Here is a 20,844-nt window from a genome sequence, read left to right as displayed (position 1 = left end):
GCCACTTGTTTTTCTTTAGTTCGCTGATTGGTTCTTGCCATAATATGAATTTTAACAGTTGTCCAATAGGGCTGTCGGCTGTGTATTAACCTGACTTCTGCACAACACAACTGATGGTCCCAACCCTATTGATAAAGCAAGAAATTCCACTAATTAACCCTGATAAGGCACACCTGTGAAGTGGAAACCATTTCAGGTGACTACCTCTTGAAGCTCATGGAGAGAATGCCAAGAGTGTGCAAAGCAGTAATCAGAGCAAAGGGTGGCTATTTTGAAGAAACTAGAATATAAAACATGTTTTCAGTTATTTCACCTTTTTTTGTTAAGTACATAACACCACATGTGTTCATTCATAGTTTTGATGCCTTCAGTGAGAATCTACAATGTAAATAGTCATGAAAATAAAGAAAACGCATTGAATGAGAAGGTGTGTCCAAACTTTTGGCCTGTACTGTATATATATATATATATATATCTTTATGCTGAGTTCTACTCAACATACTTCCTCTTGTCAAAAAAGACCGGCGGATTTCATCCAGTCTTAGATCTGAGGGGACTGAACAGGTTTATGAAGGTCATGCCATTCCACATGTTGACTACGGCAGATGTTCTGCGAACTGTTGCCCAGGGAGAATGGTTTACGTCCATAGACCTGAAGGACACTTATTTTCATGTTCCCATTGCTCGTCAACACCGGCAGTTTCTGCGTTTTGCCTATCGAGGCCACCACTGGCAGTTCAGGGTGCTACCATTCGGGCTCTCCCTCTCCCCAAGGGTGTTTACAAGATGTGTGGCAGCGGCCCTTGCGCCTCTGCAGTCTCAGGCCATGAAGGTTCTTCCGTAACTCGACGACTGGCTGATCTGTGCCCCATCCCGGACTCAGGTGTCCCAAGATACAGAGCGTCTCTTGTCCCACATGGCCCACCTAGGCCTCAAGGTCAATATGGAGAAGAGTTGTCTGGAACCATCTCAGACCACAATTTTCATTGGTGTAGAATTGAACACTGTAACTATGACAGCTTGTCCGCCCCCCCACCGTGTGGCAGACATCCTGCACCTTCTTCCCCTATTCACGTTCACTGGTCACGTTTCTTTGGCTTTTGGGCAAACTAACATCCGTTTCAGCTGTTGTTCCGCTGGGCTTGCTATCGCTGCGCCCCCTGCAGAGGTGGTTGAACAGCTTCCACTTGGAGGGACAGTGCCTACATGACAAGGGGTGTCCCTATGGGCTCCATTCCATCTCACAGGGAGACTGTCACTACAGACGCCTGCCCCTTGGGATGGGCTGCAGTGTGGCAGAGCAGGATGACTCATGAATGGTGGTCTGTGGATGACTGTGCCGAACACATCAATGTGCCGGAGTTGCGAGCGGTGCACCTAGCTCCCAAGCACTTCCTGCCGTACCTGAGAGGCAAGCATGTCCTCATACGGTGAGACAACACCTCAACCGTGTATCATATCAACCATCAGGGTGGGGTCAAGTCTGCACGGCTGCTGCAAGTGTCACAGGATCTCCTGACCTGGGCAGCCCCCCGTTTGATCAGCCTATGGGCAATATATCTACCGGGAGAGCAGAACCACCTTGCAAACTTCCTCTCCCGTCAAAAGCCTCCATCAGGGGAGTGGTGCCTCCATCCAGAGGTGGTGCACACCATCTGGACCACCAGCCTCTTTGGCAGAGCAGAGGTGGACCTCTTCACCTCAGAATAGGGGTGTAACGGTACACAAAAGTCACGGTTCGGTATGTACCTCGGTACATAAGTCACGGTTCGTTTTTTTTCGGTACAGTAATGAAAAAATAGACAGCTATTAAATATCTTTTACTTATTGGTAACCTTATTAAAACATACCACCACAGCAGTTAACTTTTTACCCAATTTTTGAATGAAACAAATATATATAAAATCCTGCTTTTTCACATTGTTTGAATGAAAATAGAAATATAAAAGTGAAAAATAAAATCCTGCTGTTTTTTTAACATATTTTTTGAATGAAAAATATAAATGTAAATTTCTGCTTAAACAGTTTTACTCAATTAAAATAAAAAGTATAGTGCAGCTGGTCAGCTTTAAAGCCTGCTCAGATTCAGTTTTACTAGGAACTTACTTAGCTTTCCCACTTTGTTAAAGTGCAGTAAACAAAACATGCTTATATCTAAAGTGCAGCTTAAACAATTTTACTCAGCTCCAATGGCGTTGGTTATTTCTTTAGCGCAATGGTCAGGAAGCGCTCTTCCTTTTTAAGCGGCACGATATCGTAGTTTGCACCAGATTGCTTTTTCTAGTCGTGCCGGTTAACGTTCAAACTCGGGTGGTGTCGCTTTAGATGCGTTAGCATGTTAGACGTGTTTCCAAGTACATACCCGACCGCTGTTCTGTAGTGTCGGCACACTGCTTTTGTCTTGTTCACTTGTTTATTTCCATCTTCGTATTTTACCCTGAAACCAAAGTAGGGATGCACCGAAATGAAAATTTGTGGCCGAAGCTGAATATTATTAAACGCTTGACCGAATACCGAGTACCGAATACCAAATATCATTGTTTAGTTTTTCGTTAGTTTTTGCAGATGAACCCCCTCCAGATTAGTGTTGTCATGGTACCAAAATTGGGACCCACTGTGCAATACTGATGAAAATATGGTTCTGAATAGTATCACAATACCACAGCGAAAATGAGGCAGATGTGCCTTTTGTCATTTATGAAAAGATAAATCACTTTTCTATAATACATCAATGATATTTCAATGGAATAAATTACTTATTGACTTATTCATACTTCAAAAACAGCATCAATAAGTGATTAACATAGGGGGGATCAAAATAAAATAAATAAATAAAATAAAAATCAATCAGCCACCCTCCTCCCGACAGTCCCTTCATAAGTAATAAACAGTCCCTAAAGTGCGGTGAGGTTTGTGGGCCGTTACTGCCGGAAAGAGAGAAATGTGAAAGGCTTGTTTCTCCTCTGACACATCACATACCTGTGTTAGGCTGGCTCGGTTGTTCAGGTACTTCTGGGCAGTCATGACACCAAGAAGAGGATATTATTGGAACCGACTTCTCCGTCGCCTGGTAAGCCGATGGCCGCCGTATTTGACAGGAATACATTAACGTGACTGTCTGTGTCTGTGACCCCTGTTCAGCCCACAACCGATGGGATTCGCCTTTTGTTTCTGCTGGTGGTTGAAATCTGCAGGCTGCTCGCACAGCGTGCTGAATGATTTAAGCCCATTTTGCTAACTCAAAACTATTTTTAGTCGCAAAGGTGAGTGCCGTGACGGGCGGTTCACCACACTGCCGACATTTTATTCCGCCTGTCACGGCACGCCGTTTGATTGCGTTATCAAAACGCCGCTATTATTCAGTCTTGCTTTTAACTTATTCCACCGAATACCGAATGTGTGTTTTTTTGCAATATTTGGCCGAATATATTCGGTTACCGGTTAACTAGATATTTTAAACGGTTTGGCTCGCAAAAATGGAATTAAAATAAAACAAAATAAAATAAAATAATATCCTGCGCCCAATAATTCGGTACAGGGTTGTGCCGAACTGAAAGTCGCGTACTGAAAGGTTCGACACAAATACATGTACCGTTACGGCCCTACCTCAGAAGCGTCAACCCACTGCCCTCGGTGGTTCTCCTTGGCAGAGACGACCAGCCCTCTAGGCCAGGATGCTCTGGCTCACCCTTGGCCAGAGGGTCTTTTATATGCCTTCCCACTGCTTCCTCTGATTCGGCCAGTACTTCAGAGAGTTCTTCAGGAGGGTCAAAGGATTCTGCTGGTGGCCCCCTTCTGGCCGGGGAGGACATGGTTTCCTCTGCTGCACAGACTCTGTCGCGGCGCACCGTGGCGCCTCCCCAACAGGAGAGATCTCCTGTCCCATCTAGGGGGTCGGACAAGGCCGGTTCTACACAGGGGCAAGAGGGGGCAATGCCCCCTTAAACAAATAACTTGCCCCCTCAAATCAAATCCGCTGAAAAAGGCACAAAACAGAAAAGTTTTCTCATCTGTCTCCACTCCACTTCGTGCTGTGTGCAGGGTGTGTGTGATCTACTGTCTGCAGTCGGCAGAGACCCTCCCCCCAGTAAACACCCAATCACTGTTTAGTATGCAAATGAGCCAAGATGCATCGGCGTCAGGTTTCTCAGTCTCAGTGAGGCCGAATGCAGCAGTAACGTGAAGCTCTGTTAAACTCGTTGTAGTGTCTCGTGTCGTGAGATACTTAATATATAGTTAACAACAAAAAACAAAAGTAATTAAAGCTGCAAGCAGCGATGAACGGGCCCTCACAGTCCACGTGCGTCGGGGCATGCTGCCGTCGGGGGGCGTGCACTTAGAAGTCTTGTCAGCTGTAATAAATAAAAAAATAAATGTTATTTCTTACTTACATTTCCAGTATACAGGTAGGCACCCAACCCATGTATGTATTTTTCCAAAAAGTAGAAGCTGAATACATGCCCAATAGTTCAAGGTCTTCTGACTCTTTAAAAGTTGACATGGTGTCTCTAGCTCAAAGTATGAGGAACAAGAAGAGGATGAAAGTCGATGAGTTTTGAAGAGGATTTGAAGATTTTCCAATTTACTTCCATTCACACTAATTAGACTGCCACCAGAGCGCCACCTATTGGCTGATTTGCACCAAATTTTGCACAAACCCTCATCGGGCCATGGAACACAATCAGCAAAAGTGTTGTGGTAATCGGACTGTATTTGGTCAAGATATGAAAGACTGTTTTGAACACAATGTGCAGGAATTTGTTGTTTTATATTTTGGTAGTTTTTTGGACTATCAATTCTTTTGATAAGTTTTTGTCAGGAGGGTCCACAGATGCCTCATGCAAAGTTTAGTGCAAATCAGTCAAATCGCGTAGGAGGAGTTTGAAAAAGTATGTTTTTCATTTGTCGCGATTTAGCGAATGGAAAGTTACCGCGAAATTGGGCGTGGCTTACACCACACAATTCAGCTGAATTCAGAGAACACATAAATAGAAGGTTTAACAATGTGTGACATATTGTGTGGGAGTTATTAGCCAAAACGCTTTTGCATTGAAAATAGTGCCACCTGCTGGTCATTTTTGGTGTGTGAGTTACAGGGGCCAGTCTTTACCACCCCTATCAATTTCATTTCCATAAGTGTTATGGTGTTAGCACGGTGCCAAATATTAAATTAGGCTGCCACCAGAGCGCCACCTAGTGGCGGATCGGGAACTCCTTTTTCAGATATTCTCAGGAGGGCATTGACAATAATTATACCAAGTTTCGTTTTAATCTGCCCAAACGATGTTGAGATATAAAATACTTCAATTTAAAGAGCGCTACCTGATGGTAATTGCCCGAAATTTTGCACAGAGTCTCAGGAGCTCATGGGGAAGTAGTAAACTGAGTTTCATGTCATTCAGACACACCAATGTGGAGATATGCAACACTTCCTGTTTTCTACCAAATCTGCAGGAAGCTGCTATTTAATAACTTCAATATTCTTTGGAATATCAAAATTCTTTTAATAACTTTTTGTCAGGAGAGTCCACAGATGCTGTGTGCAAAGTTTAGTGCAAATCGGTGAAATTGCCTAGGAGGAGTTTGAAAAAGTAGGTGTTTTATTTGTCGCGATTTAGTGAATGGAAAGCTACCGCAAAAGTAGGCTTGGCTTACACCACACAATTCAGCTGAATTCAGAGAACACGTAAATAGAAGGTTTAACAATGTGCGACATATTATGTGGGAGTTATTAGCTAAAAACGCTTTTGCATTGAAAATAGCGCCACCTGCTGGTCATTTTTGGTGTGCGAGTTACAGGGGCCAGTCTATACCATCCCTATCAATTTTATTTCCATGAGTGTTATGGTGTTGGCACAGTGCCAAATATTAAATTAGACGGCCACCAGACCGCCACCTAGTGGCGGATCGGTAAGTCCTTCGTCAGATATCGTCAGGAGGGCATTGACAATAATTATACCAAGTTTCACTTTAATCCGCCCAACCGATGTTGAGATATAAAATACTTCAATTTAAAGAGCGCTACCTGATGGTAATTGCCTGAAATTTTGCACCGAGCCTCAGGGCCTCATCAGGAAGTAGTAAACTGAGTTTCATGTCATTTGGACACACCAATGTGGAGATATGCAACACTTCGTGTTTTGTACTAAACCTGCAGGAAGTTGCTATGTAGTAACTTAAGTATTCTTTGGAATATCGAAATTCTTTTAATAACTTTTTGTCAGGAGACTCCACAGATGCTGTGTGCAAAGTTTCGTGCAAATCGGTGAAATTGCCTAGGAGGAGTTTGAAAAAGTAGGTTTGCGACATTTTGTGAATTTGCGAAAAAAAAAAAACAACCGTAGGCGGAAGTGGGCGTGGCCTATATCACGAGATTCAGCACAATTGACTGAACGCGTGGATTTAAGGTTTTGAAAGTGCAACAAAGTATATGGGAGTTATGACCCAAAATGCACTTTCCTTTATTATAGCGCCACCTAGTGGTGACCATGTGCAACCACCCATAAATATTGAATTTCGGATCCGGCTGGACAAATGTGGAAAGTTAGAAGCATTTTGAAATTTGGGAAAGGGGCGAAATTGGGACACGAAATGTCGGAATAATAATAATAATAATAATTAAAGCTGCAAGCAGCGATGAACGGGCCCTCGCACCTTCACGCAACTTGGGGGGGCTGGCAGGACGCCTTCTGACGCGTCAGCTTATTTCTGTTAAAGTTAGACATCGCATGCAGGAGTGACTTTGCATATCTTTGATACAGTGCTGGAATGACATTTTTCACATTTTGTATCATTTCCTCTTTCCACTAGAGGGAGTTGGAGAGCGCAGTAATTATACATCATGTTTTTGTACATCAAGTATAGACCACAGCATTTAACTTTCAGATAAATCAAAAGATAAGTGTTTGAGACCTACTTCCTGTCACCACTAGCTAACACTATGAGTATCAGGAAATATGGTCATATAAATGTTTTCAGGGCAGAACTAATATGAATCATCTTAAGTTTGATGGAGATCAGAACATTTATGGCAACAATATAGCAATTTCCTGTTTCATGGCGAGACATCAAAATTAAACCCTCTGCAGCACGTATTGACACTAATGATATGTCATATTTGTGTACATCAAATACACACCACAGCACTGAAATTTCAGGTTAATCCAAAGATAAGTGTCTGGTAAGAAGTACTTCCTTTCACCACTAGGTGGCGCTGTGACTATCACGGAATATTGTCATATAAATGTGTTCAGGGTGGGACAAATATGAATCATGTTAAGTATGGTGGACAACGGACCATTTACTCCAAATTTATAGCAATTTCCTGTTTCATGGCGAGACATCAAAATTAAACCCTCTGCAGCACACGTAGACACGAATGATATGTCATGTTTGTGAACATCAAAGATAGACCACAGCATTGAAATTTCAGGTTAATCCAAAGATAAGTGTCTGATAAGAAGTACTTTTGACACTAGGTGGCGCCATGATTATCAGGCAATATGGTAATGAAAATGTGTTCAGAGCGGGACTAATATGAATCATGTGAAGTTTGGTGGAGATTGGACCATTTACGCCAGAGCTACAGCAATTTCGTTTTTCATGGCAAGACCTCAAGATTCAACGCTCGGCAGCGGCCACGCATTCAACATTGGGCAAATCCTGTGATAACTTTTGGTCACAACGTAGTCACGCTTACATACACCAAGTTTGGAGCCAATCTGATTAAATCTGTAGGACAAGTTCGTTAATTTACAAGCCCTGGAAATGGGCAAAAACGCACAAAAGTGGCACAAGTAAATTCAAAATGGCGGATTTCCTGTTGGGTTTGGAGCATCGCTCCAAGAGACTTTTTTGTACGTAATAGAGTGTTACAGGTGCCTACCAAGTCTCATACATGCAGGTCAAAGCAGCTTTGGGGGCTGCTTAATTGAAATATTCCAGGGGGCACTGTTGAGCCATCTTGATGCATCAAAGCACAAAAATCACATCAGACAACAGGACTTGTGACCTGTGATGTGTATGCCACATTTGGTGAGTTTTCAAGCATCCCTTGTCCCTTCAAAACAACATTGTGTTTGATGGCGAACAAGGCGGCGCCACAGTGACAGCGTTTGATGAAAACTAAAAAGCTTCATTTTGAAGCATTATCAAGGTCTAAGGACTTAGACCAGCAAGTTTGAGGTGGGTCTGATTAACCTGCTAGAAGCGGGACATCAAAGAATGTATAAAGTAGCTTTCTGTTGCCAGAAGGTGGCGCTATGGCTGTGATTCAAAATTCCTCTGTAGATGTGTTCAGGGCTGGACTGTCATCATATGTGTGAAGTTTTGGCAAGATATTCCCACATGGAGTCAAGTTACAGCAACATTTATCATCAAGGCGAAACATCAAAGTTCGCCGCCAGGCCGTGGCCATGCCCTTTGACGAAAACTCACAGTTTCCACAATAAAGCATCATCAACGTCTTATGACTTTTTTCACCAAGTTTGAAGTTGATCTGGTCAAGTCTGTAGGAGATGTACATTAAAGTCTAAAACATGACATTTCCCATTGCCAGTAGGGGGCGCTATGTTTATCTCTAATTATTGACATGTAGATGTGTTCAGGGCGGGACTGTCATCAATCCTGTGAAGTTTGGGCAAGATTGGACCATGTATGCTGGAGTTATAAACTACTTCCTGTTTAGTGGCGAGACCCCTAACTTTGACGCTATCCCACGGTCACACGCATTGACGAAAACTCAAGCTTTTGATAACTTTTAATCTTTAAGGTCTTAGGATGGGACAGACCAAGGTTCGAAGTCGCTCGGATGAAATCTCTAGGACTAGTTTGTTCATTTATGACCCCTGGAAATGGCCAAAAATGCACCAAAATTGCACAGTAAATTCAAAATGGCTGACTTCCTGTTGGGTTTAGAGCATGCCTCCAAGAGGCTTTTTTGTAGGTCCTGGAGTGTTACATGAGCCTGCTGAGTTTCATACACGTACGTTAAACTGGCTTCGGGGGCTGTTTCCTCAAACTTTTGGGCGCTGCTGAGCCATTTTTTGGAACCCACGCATGAGACCCTTAAAATATCAAAATTTTCACCAGTTCTCAGATGTGTGCAAAGTTTTATGAGTTTTCTGGTATGTTAAGCCTCCCAAAAAGGCAATTCATTTGGAGGAAGAATAATAATAAATATAGCCGCGAGCGGCAATCTGCGGGTTCTAACCTGTTCCGCTCCAAACCAGCCACCGTGACCCTCACCGCCCACCGTGACCCTCATCTGCCGTAGTGCAAGACGTTCCCCACTCTGTCCCTGAAAGCTCCAAGCAATACATACTCTTTCCAAGTCACACATTTCTTGAAATCGGGTTTTCAGCTAACCTACATGCTAATAACATTTGTGGTATACTTTCACACAGAGACTCCATCTGAGAGCAAATGCATTGGCTAGGAAGATGCAACAAAATGATGTTAATGATTTTTGGAATGAAGTCAAGATTATGAATCATAGTAAAATACCTTTGTCCTCCAGTATGGAGGGGGTAAGTGGCAGTGTAAATATTATGGAATTATGGAGAAGACATTACATGGAGCTTTTTAACTGTGTTAAAAGTGATGTTTTTACTGTTGGCGATGTATCTCATGATAATGTGGTCATAAGGCCTGATGATATAAGTTACGCAATTGGGAAATTGGCTTTAAACAAATCCTGTGACCTTCATCTGATCTCTGCAGAGCATTTGAAATTTTCATGAATGAAATTTTCATTTTCAAGAATGAATGAATGAGTGAATGAATGAACTAGAAAATTTCACATGAAATTTTGAGTGTGCCTGATGCTCGCTGCCAACTAGTATCCCCATACCAATATGCTAATTATTAATAGCAGTAAATGTATCACTGTGTGTCTGTGTGAGTCTGTTTGTCTGTCTGTGTGTATGTCCACTTACAGATAGAAAAAACAGCTTAACTTAACAGCTAAAAAAGACTGCAGTCTAAAATGTCCAAGATGGACACAGAAAGACAGAGACAGACAGACCCAGACAGGCAGACTGGCACATATGTAATTACCTCTGTATGATGAGGCTTTAACTGCAAAGAAGTCAGGTTGCTGAAATATTCAAATTTGACTGTGCTGTGACACACAGACGATTGGCCGAACGGCTGGAGTTGAAGATGAGTGAGTCTGAAGGATTTTCTCATTGACTTCCATTATAACCAAGTTTCAGAAAACGCTAAATATTTTGGAAAGTTTGAAAGGGATTGAAAAGTTGAATCATATGTAAAAAGTCAAGGAATTGCTGAATATTTTCCAGTTTGAATGGAGTTTCTAGATGAAAGTATTAAATTTTGTGATTTTTGAAGATTCCGTAATTCATTTTCAATGGGAAAACGGTTTGGGAAAAAAACGGGAATATCTGGGAATGGCGGTGGCGCCCCCTATGTGCCAATCTCAAAATCTTTTTTTGGGTGTGTTCTTGGCCCCCTTCTGATGATATTTACCCAGTTTTGTGACGATGGGAAAAACTGTTAACATTTTACAGCCGATATTCGCTAAGCCCCGCCCTTTCCAAGGACACTTTGCTTGACGGCAGCCGTGTTTTTTGTCCGATCTTGCTCATTTATAATAGAAATGAGTGTCTCGGTCCCCCGATGCCTCATACCAAGTTTGGTGTTGATAGCACAAATATTTCAAAAGCTTATTCATTTTACTGTTTTTAACATTATTAAAATTAGCAAAAAATCTGTAAGGGCGGTATTCATGGTGCAAGAGGCTTTTTTGTAGAGGACTATCCGGAGGATGTGTGTGTAAAATTTCAAGTCAATAGCACTTGTGGTGCGGCGGGCAGAGCCTTTCAAGCTTTACACTCTATGTTATAGCGCCCCCATAAGGCTGATTGCGACCAAATTTTTGAGCAGTATTTGGATGTCAATTATAGTCCATGTACCACGTTTCATGTCCCTAGGTCCTTCCAGCTGGTCATAAATTAATAAAACGCAAATTATGACGGTTAATGGTGAATGGGCCACGCCCACTTTCACCTATCAACATGGCACTCAAGATATTAGTTAATAGCCACCCCTAGAGCATGCATACCAAATTTGGTGAAATTCCATCCAATGGTCTTTGAGATACAGATGTGTGGCATTTATAGCGCCCCCTATAGGCTGAGCTCAAAATGCTTTGGTAGGCAGCTTCCAAGTCTCATTGTGGACCTACCCACCAAGTTTGGTGATGATAGGTCAAAGGGTGTGGGAGTTATGGCCAATCAATTCTAAGCTTTGCCCACAGCAAAGATTCATTGGTCCGTGGCGGCCATGTTTTTTGACCAATCTGGCTCATTTGTAATAGAAATGTGTCTTTTCATCCCCCAAAGCCGTGTACCAACTTTGGTGTTGATGGAGTCAAAATTGTAAAAGTTTATGTCATGTTACTGTTTTTCAAATTATGCAAATTAGCAAAAAATCTAGTCAGGCGGAGCTTAATGGTCCCAGAGGCTTTTTTGTAGAGCACATGGAGCTGGACCTGTGTGTCAAATTTCAAGTCAATCAGACTTATGGTGTGAGGGGCGTGGCCTCCCAAAAAAGTCATTTTTAAGCCTTAATTACAGCGCCACCATGTGGCCGACTGGGCTCATATTTTAATAAAAGTTGATGCACATCATTTCCAATCATTGGGCCAAGTTCCAGGTTTCTGGCTCATTCCAGCTCACGGGAATTTCAGTTCAAGCGGCAGACAACAAAAAATAATAATAATAATAATAATAAACCGGTACAATCTTAGAAGGGTTCTACCCCTTCGGGGTTAGAACCCTAATAATAATAAATATAGCCGCGAGCGGCAATCTGCAGGTTCTAACCTGTTCCGCCCCAAACCAGCCACCGTGACCCTCACCACCCACCGTGACCCTCATCTGCCGTAGTTCAAGACGTTCTCCCCTCTGTCCCTGAAAGCTCCCATTAATACATACTCTTTCCAAGTCACATCTAATTTTTTACCCATCTAATGGTCTTTGAGATACAGATGTGTGGCATTTATAGCGCCCCCTATAGGCTGATCTCAAAATCTTTTTTTGGGTGTGTTCTTGGTCCCCTTCTGATGATATTTACCCAGTTTTGTGACGATCGGAAAAACGCTTAACATTTTACAGCCGTTATTCGCTAAGCCCCGCCCTTTCCAAGGACACTTTGCGTGACGGCAGCCGTGTTTTTTGTCTGATCTTGCTCATTTGTAATAGAAATAAGTGTCTCGGTCCCCCGATGCCTCATACCAAGTTTGGTGTTGATAGCACAAATATTTCAAAAGTTTATTCATTTTACTGTTTTTAACATTATTAAAATTAGCAAAAATTCTGTAAGGGCGGCATTCATGGTGCAAGAGGCTTTTTTGTAGAGGACTATCAGAAGGATGTGTGTGTAAAGTTTCAAGTCAATAGCACTTGTGGTGCGCGGCAGAGCCTTTCAAGCTTTACACTCTATGTTATAGCGCCCCCATAAGGCTGATTGGGACCAAATTTTTTGAGCAGTATTTGGATGTCATTTATAGTCCATGTACCACGTTTCATGTCCCTAGGTCCTTCCAGCTGCTCATAAATTAATAAAACGCAAATTATGACAGTTGATGATGAATAGACCACGCCCACTTTCACCTATCAACATGGCACTCAAGATATTAGTTAATAGCCACCCCTAGAGCATGCATACCAAATTTGGTGAAATTCCATCCAATGGTCTTTGAGATACAGATGTGTGGCATTTATAGCGCCCCCTATGGGCTGAGCTCAAAATGCTTTGGTAGGCAGCTTCCAAGTCTCATTGTGGACCTACCCACCAAGTTTGGTGATGATAGGTCAAAGGGTGTGGAAGTTATGGCCAATCAATTCTAAGCTCCGCCCTCAGCAAAGATTCATTGGTCCGTGGCGGCCATGTTTTTTGACCAATCTGGTTCATTTATAATAGAAATGTGTCGTGTCATCCCCCAAAGCCGTGTACCAAGTTTGGTGTTGATTGAATTAAAATTGTAAAAGTTTATGTCATGTTACTGTTTTTCAAATTATGCAAATTAGCAAAAAATTTAGTCAGGCGGAGCTTAATGGTCCTTGAGGCTTTTTTGTAGAGCACATTGAGCTGGACCTGTGTGTCAAGTTTCAAGTCATTCGGACTTATGGTGTGAGGGGCGTGGCCTCCCAAAAAAGTCATTTTTAAGCCTTAATTACAGCGCCACCATGTGGCCAACTGGGCTCATATTTTAATAAAAGTTGATGCACATCATTTCCAATCATTGGGCCAAGTTTCAGGTTTCTGGCTCATTCCAGCTCACGGGAATTTCAGCTCAAGCGGCAGACAACAAAAAATAATAATAAATATAGCCGCGAGCGGCAATCTGCAGGTTCTAACCTGTTCCGCCCCAAACCAGCCACCGTGACCCTCACCACCCACCGTGACCCTCATCTGCCGTAGTTCAAGACGTTCTCCCCTCTGTCCCTGAAAGCTCCCATTAATACATACTCTTTCCAAGTCACATCTAATTTTTTTTCCCATCTAATGGTCTTTGAGATACAGATGTGTGGCATTTATAGCGCCCCCTATAGGCTGATCTCAAAATCTTTTTTTGGGTGTGTTCTTGGTCCCCTTCTGATGATATTTACCCAGTTTTGTGACGATCGGAAAAACGCTTAACATTTTACAGCCGTTATTCGCTAAGCCCCGCCCTTTCCAAGGACACTTTGCGTGACGGCAGCCGTGTTTTTTGTCCGATCTTGCTCATTTATAATAGAAATGAGTGTCTCGGTCCCCCGATGCCTCATACCAAGTTTGGTGTTGATAGCACAAATATTTCAAAAGTTTATTCATTTTACTGTTTTTAACATTATTAAAATTAGCAAAAATTCTGTAAGGCATTCATGGTGCAAGAGGCTTTTGTAGAGGACTATCAGAAGGATGTGTGTGTAAAGTTTCAAGTCAATAGCACTTGTGGTGTGGGCAGAGCCTTTCAAGCTTTACACTCTATGTTATAGCGCCCCCATAAGGCCGATTGGGACCAAATTTTTTGAGCAGTATTTGGATGTTATTTATAGTCCATGTACCACGTTTCATGTCCCTAGGTCCTTCCAGCTGCTCATAAATTAATAAAACGCAAATTATGACGGTTAATGAATAGGCCACGCCCACTTTCACCTATCAACATGGCACTCAAGATATTAGTTAATAGCCACCCCTAGAGCATGCATACCAAATTTGGTGAAATTCCATCCAATGGTCTTTGAGATACAGATGTGTGGCATTTATAGCGCCCCCTATGGGCTGAGCTCAAAATGCTTTGGTAGGCAGCTTCCAAGTCTCATTGTGGACCTACCCACCAAGTTTGGTGATGATAGGTCAAAGGGTGTGGAAGTTATGGCCAATCAATTCTAAGCTCCGCCCTCAGCAAAGATTCATTGGTCCGTGGCGGCCATGTTTTTTGACCAATCTGGTTCATTTATAATAGAAATGTGTCGTGTCATCCCCCAAAGCCATGTCATGTTACTGTTTTTCAAATTATGCAAATTAGCAAAAAATCTAGTCAGGCGGAGCTTAATGGTCCTTGAGGCTTTTTTGTAGAGCACATTGAGCTGGACCTGTGTGTCAAGTTTCAAGTCATTCGGACTTATGGTGTGAGGGGCGTGGCCTCCCAAAAAAGTCATTTTTAAGCCTTAATTACAGCGCCACCATGTGGCCAACTGGGCTCATATTTTAATAAAAGTTGATGCACATCATTTCCAATCATTGGGCCAAGTTTCAGGTTTCTGGCTCATTCCAGCTCACGGGAATTTGAGCTCAAGCGGCAGACAACAAAAAATAATAATAATAATAATAATAAACCGGTACAATTTTAGAAGGGTTCTACCCCTTCGGGGTTAGAACCCTAATAATAATAATAATGATAATAACAATAATAATAAACAACCTTAGAAGGGTTCTACCCCTTCGGGGTTAGAACCCTAATAATAATAAACCGGTACAATCTTAGAAGGGTTCTACCCCTTCGGGGTTAGAACCCTAATAATAATAAACCCCTTCGGGGTTAGAACCCTAATAATAATAATAACAATAATAATAAACCGCTACAATCTTAGAAGGGTTCTACCCCTTTGGGGTTAGAACCCTAATAATAAAAAATCCTTGCATTTCAATAGGGTCCTCGCACTGCTAGGTGCTCGCGCCCTAATAATAAAAAATCCTTGCATTTCAATAGGGTCCTCGCACCGCTAGGTGCTCAGGCCCTAATAATAATTAAAGCTGCAAGCAGCTGTGATCGGGCCCTTGCTCCCCCATGCAACTGCAGGGGCCTGAGGCACACGGGGGCTGTAGCGCAAAGCGAGGAAAAACCTGGCAGGAGCGAAAAAATGCAATGTTTCGTTCATCCACCAGGTGGCACTATGAGCGTAACCAGATGTGGTCAGGTGCGTTCAGGGGTGGACCCTCATCACACATGTGAAATATCGAGCAAATCGGACAATGCATGAAGGATTTATACCAAGTTGACGTTCCGTGGCGAAGGATGAAAAGTCGCCACTGCCTCCGCGGCAGCCTGCAACATGACAGGACATGTGTGACACTGTGGAGATTCATCAACTTGATCGTCATGTGGCCACAAAATGGAGTTGATCAGGTCAGGAGCTTGAGGTTGCTGTTTGTCAGTGTAAAAGATGGCATTTCCTGTTTCTACAAGGGGGCGCCATGAGCAAGATTGCCTTCGAGCATATTGAGGCGTTGAAGGCGGGGCTCTTATCATGTACAGAAATTTTGAAGCAGTTTGGATGAATTATGTGGGAGAGAGAGCTGCTTGAATATGCATGGCGATGGATCAAAAATGGCAGCACCATAGCAGCCTCGCCCTTTGACCGACAGACATGCAGAGCACAAATTTTGATCAGCATGGTTTCCGGATGATCTGTAAAAAATTTGAAGTCGATTGGATGAAATCCCTAGGACTAGTTCGTTAAAATACAACATGTGGAAATCATGCCAAAATGACAAGTCAGAATCAAAATGGCCGACTTCCTGTTTGGAGTAGACCATTGGTGCCAGAGACTTTTATGTGCGTCTGGACAACATACACATGTGTACCAATTTTCATTTTCCTACTCCAAAAAAAAACCCCTATGGGGAGGGTTTTTTGAAAATTTCAAGGGGGCGCTATAGAGACATTTTGTCCCCCTCATGGGTGACGCCCCTATCAGATGCAAGAGCTCGCCATTCTTGACCTGTGTATCAATTTTCATGAGGAGATGAGGCCGCTGAAGCCATCAAAAAGCCAAACGTATTTGGTGGTAAGGGATTGATAGTCACCATGCTGCCACACGGACACCATTAGATGTAGCTTCACAGTGTTCATAACGTAGCTTCACCAACTTGTTCTGCATGCATTAGAAGTGGAATGATATTGATGCGGTCAAGTTTGTGGCATCAGTACATGTTAAAGTAAAAACTGGTCACTTCCTTTTACCACTGGGGGGCGCTATGAGTAAGGTGGGATATTAACATATCGGTGCGTTCGGGGTGGAGCCATCATCATGTCCAAGTTTGAAGCTGCTGAGATCAAGTATGTGGGCTTGAGAGCCGTTCGAAATTCGATTGTGAGAAAACGGAAAATCGCCAAAATTTGTCATGCCTTAGCGGCCACGCCCCTTATAGAGAAAAGCTTTTAATAACTTTTGATTAGCATTTTCTCAGGATGATCTGTACCAAATTTGAAGTCAATCGGACGAAATCCCTAGGAGGAGTTCGTTCAAACATGTAAAAAATTCAAATCAAAATGGCCGACTTCGTGTTGGGTTTACGGCATGGCTCCAAGAGGATTTTTTGTGTGTCTTGGCATGTTCTATGAGCCCACCAATTTTCATGCATGGAGGTGAAACTCACAGGCGGGGCTCGAGGCACGAAATTTTCTAGGAAGCGCTATGTTGCCATTTGGCCCCGTCCACATAGAACACTGCCGAAATATCAAATTTTTTGCCCGACCAAATGCGTGTGCCAAATTTGGTGAGTTTTTGAATTTGGGAAAGGGGCAAAATTGGGGAATAAATGTTCGTAATAATAATAATAATAATAACAATAATAAACAGCACGATTACAATAGGGTCCTCACGGACGACTTCGTAGTCGCTCGGGCCCTAATAAAAATTACTTGCATTTCAATAGGGTCCTCGCACCGCTCGGTGCTCGGGCCCTCATAGTAACAATAATAATAATAATAAACAGCGCAATTACAATAGGGTCCTCACGGACGACTTTGTCGTCGCTCGGGCCCTAAATATAGCAGTGTGAGCATAGAGTGTGAGCCTGTCAGTGCGAACGTTTCTTTAATCACACAAGCACAGCGAGAGATGAGTGCTTGCTGCATGTCAGATACTGAGGACAAATGCCCTGTGTGTGCCAGACCCCATACATAAAGCCCCGCCCAGCCTCTAGTTCTGCACGCTGTTTTTTGATAATGACAGCGATTTTTACAAAGCTTTTATTAACTTTTCACTCCTGCAGCTTTCAGCAGCTCAAAGGAGAGTGGAGTGAAGAGAAATCTGTTAAATTGCTAACAAAAAAAAAAACAAAACCAAAAAAAAGACAAAAACAAGAAGTAAAAAATGTTCTGCTCTAGCCTATATCTGTTGTGTTTGTTATTTCTGTTAGTTTGAGAAGTTTTTTTTTTTTTTTTATAAGACTAGCTTTGGTAAATACTGGCAATAGTGAGGTTATTGTAATTATTAGGTTCAAATTTATTTCATATGGCTAGATGCCTAATGGCCATCCAATAAGATAAATGTTAAGATGTTGGTTGTGCCTGGATGAAGGATATTTTTATTTTATTTTTCTTAATTTTTATTTTATTTTTTGTTTATTTTATTTTTCAGTTTTCCTCCCTGAGGGATTACCACCTTATTGTAGTCAGGGGGTTTGCGTTGCAGGCCTCCCTTTGAACCCTTGGCACAGGCAGAGCTGAAGTGGGTGTCATATAAGGCCGCATTCCTCCCGGCCATTCCCTCGGTGAAGCGTGTCAGTGAGCTGCACGCTCTGTCTGTCCGTGACTCATGTCTGAGGTGGAAATCAGATGGATCAGGGGTCACTCTATGGCCGAACCCAGCATTCCTCCCTAAGGTGCTGTCACGCTCGCACCTCAACCAGCTTATAAGGCTTACACAGTTTGACCCTCCGTCAGGAGAGAGGGGTGACAAGTCAGAACTGTTGTGTCCAGTGCGGGCCCTAGGAGCATATACTGCAGCTACCACAAGCATTCGACAGTCGGAACAGCTCTTCCTCTGCTATGGTGGCCCTAGCAAGGGTTGCGCTCTCTCTAAACTGCGTCTGTCACACTGGATTGTGGATGTCATCCGCAATGCATAGGGGGCGAGTAATCGTCCCCTGACATCCGGTGTGAGGTGCCACTCTACCAGGAGTGTCTCCACATCTTGGACAGCCCTGAGAGGAGTATCCCTGGAGGACATTTGTGCTGCTGCCTCATGGGCATCACCAGACACTTTCTCCAGGTTCTACAGGGTGAATGTTGCCACTCCCCATCCACTGGGTGTGGTCCTGTTACCAGAATCCTCCAACTCTACTCATTGAGGTTTGTAATCTGGATTCTTCGTGACTTTGCTGGTATGAGTCATTCAGTACTTCAAACACCGCCTCTGGCAGACAGCAGGGATGAAATAGAACGAGAGTTACAAAATGTAACTACGGTTCTGTGAGTCCTGAATGACCACCAGAGCCCTCTGTCACTCAGAATCCTTGTGTTCTCGCAAGAAGATTCTGTAGGAAATGATCCTCTGATGTCACCGGAAGATATAGTCTCTTTCGGGTCATCCAGGGGTCACAGGTAACATTGTTGGTATACATAATTTAACTGTGCATGTGTGAAGGGGAATATTCAGTGCTTCAAGCAGCGCCTCTGGCAGTCATTCGGGATTCATATAACCATAGTTACATTCATAACTTTCGTTTCAAGGCATACTTTCATATAAAAGTTTATGGTTATCATAGTGTGTACATTGGCTTTTCAATAATATTGAAAAAAAAATGCAACTGGACATTGAATCTCTGCTTTATTTTGTTATTTTCTAATGGGATACTTTTTACACACTTCTATTAACAAAATAGTTTAAATTTTCAATTATAGTAATAAAATGTTTGTTTAATCAAAAATAACCCTTCCATTTTCATTTCTTAGAGGGTCATTCTGACTGATAATAATTTCAATTAATACTGCAATAGATGGTTATCGTACTGTGAAAATCTCATACAGTTGCAACCCTAATCAGATAATTAGTAATATTACCTGCAGAAGAAACTAAACCAAAGTATATCAGTATGCCATTTATTAACTCTCCATGTTGACATTGTTTCAGCTAGCCTATATACTACAACAGCATTATCAAATTCCTGAAATTTCATTACTGCTTTTGGTTTTGGTGTGCCACCCTAAGATTTTCAGTGGCCACATCTGGCCACCCATAGCAAAAAAATCTGGGGGTGCCACTGCCACCTAAGCCTTTATGAGTGCAATGAAGATGTAGAGGAGTCATACCTGCAGGTAGGCCTGTTGGCAGCGCTGGACGAGCTGGTGGAAAGCAGGTGTTCGAAGGTGGGCATGGATATGAGCGGGGTTCAGCCTCTGCAGAGCCTCCATGATGATTTCCTGAAGGACGAATGGACTGAGGACACCTTTTGCTGCTCCGACACAGAACTGGTAAACATAGTTGACTCCTTACAGGGTGGACAGGCAGGGAGAAGAAAGAAAAAGTAGTGGATATGTAGATAGGGAAAAAAGGAAGTGACGGTTAAGGAAGAGCAGACAGTCTGTAAAGTCTATTTTGAGTGTGTTCACTCAGATTTAAATTGAACTTGATGCAACATTCTGAAGTGACAAATAAGACAGTCATAGTATACAGACTGTGTACACATGCTTGGATGGACTGAAATCATTTTACTGAATTGGCCAATCCAGAAAATTCCACTGTTTGGCCATGGAAAGACTTGTTGCCTTGTCTGTGTGTTTAAGATCAATGTCCTGAAATTGGTATTGGTTTGTATAAAAAGTCCCATCAGTCCTACAATGTTCATCCAAAACAGATGTGAACACTATCAAACACCCTTATAGCTGAGACTCTACATGTTATCCCATTGCAGTAATGTGGACTTGAGTCACATGACTTGAGTCAGCCTTAAGTCACAGTTTTGACTTGAAGATACTTGATACCATTCCCAAAGTCCAAATAATGTTATTCAAAAAGTGTGCCATATAGAGTTGGGTATAAGTACTCAAAGTACTCTAGTACTTTGAGTACTTTTTGCAGTAACGAGTCACCTAACGCGTTAGTTTGCTGTTTGAGTAATCAAATACTTAAGTACATTTTCAAACAAGACATCAGTTATTTCTGTTACTTTTAGAACGCTGGTACTTCAGCTCCGAAACAGCAACGGCTGTCGTTTGGTTCTAATAACGGAGAAAACGTTAAACCTATCAGTCTGAAAGAAGCCACGGAACTTGTGGCTCGCTACATGGTCGGAAAAATGCTGCCGTTGTCTACGGTGGAGTCTAAATAGGTGGAGTAGGACTCGCTGACAGACATATTTCAGACTCAGGACTTGCATTATGCCTGGTACACGCTACACGCTGGTACTCACCAATTATCCCCGGTCGTCTTTCACGGCGTGTGTGATGTCATCGGGTTATTCTTGTCCTATTTTTATTACTTTCACTATTATTTGAGTCACTGCCAGGACTGTGTCTGTTCATGTGCCAGCCGACATGTTGTTGTAGTCACCTAAAAGCGTCAGCAGATAGCAGGAGCTACATTTGAAGCCCCATACGTAAACTAT

General features: G+C 42.6%; 1 protein-coding gene across 1 annotated transcript in view; it reads right to left on the bottom strand.

Annotated features, from left to right (window-relative positions):
* The window catches only part of zswim8 (zinc finger, SWIM-type containing 8), a 130,853-nt gene that overhangs the window by 7,651 nt on the left and 102,358 nt on the right, over positions 1-20,844 (bottom strand). The window contains exon 25 of the mRNA XM_049601153.1: positions 19,550-19,728. Within this exon, the coding sequence (XP_049457110.1) occupies positions 19,550-19,728 (179 nt within the window). The remainder of the gene's footprint in view (positions 1-19,549; positions 19,729-20,844) is intronic.

This window comes from Epinephelus fuscoguttatus, linkage group LG16, assembly GCF_011397635.1.
Source record: "Epinephelus fuscoguttatus linkage group LG16, E.fuscoguttatus.final_Chr_v1".
Taxonomy (NCBI): Eukaryota; Metazoa; Chordata; class Actinopteri; order Perciformes; family Serranidae; genus Epinephelus; species Epinephelus fuscoguttatus.
This window is presented reverse-complemented; position numbering and strand designations above follow the sequence as displayed.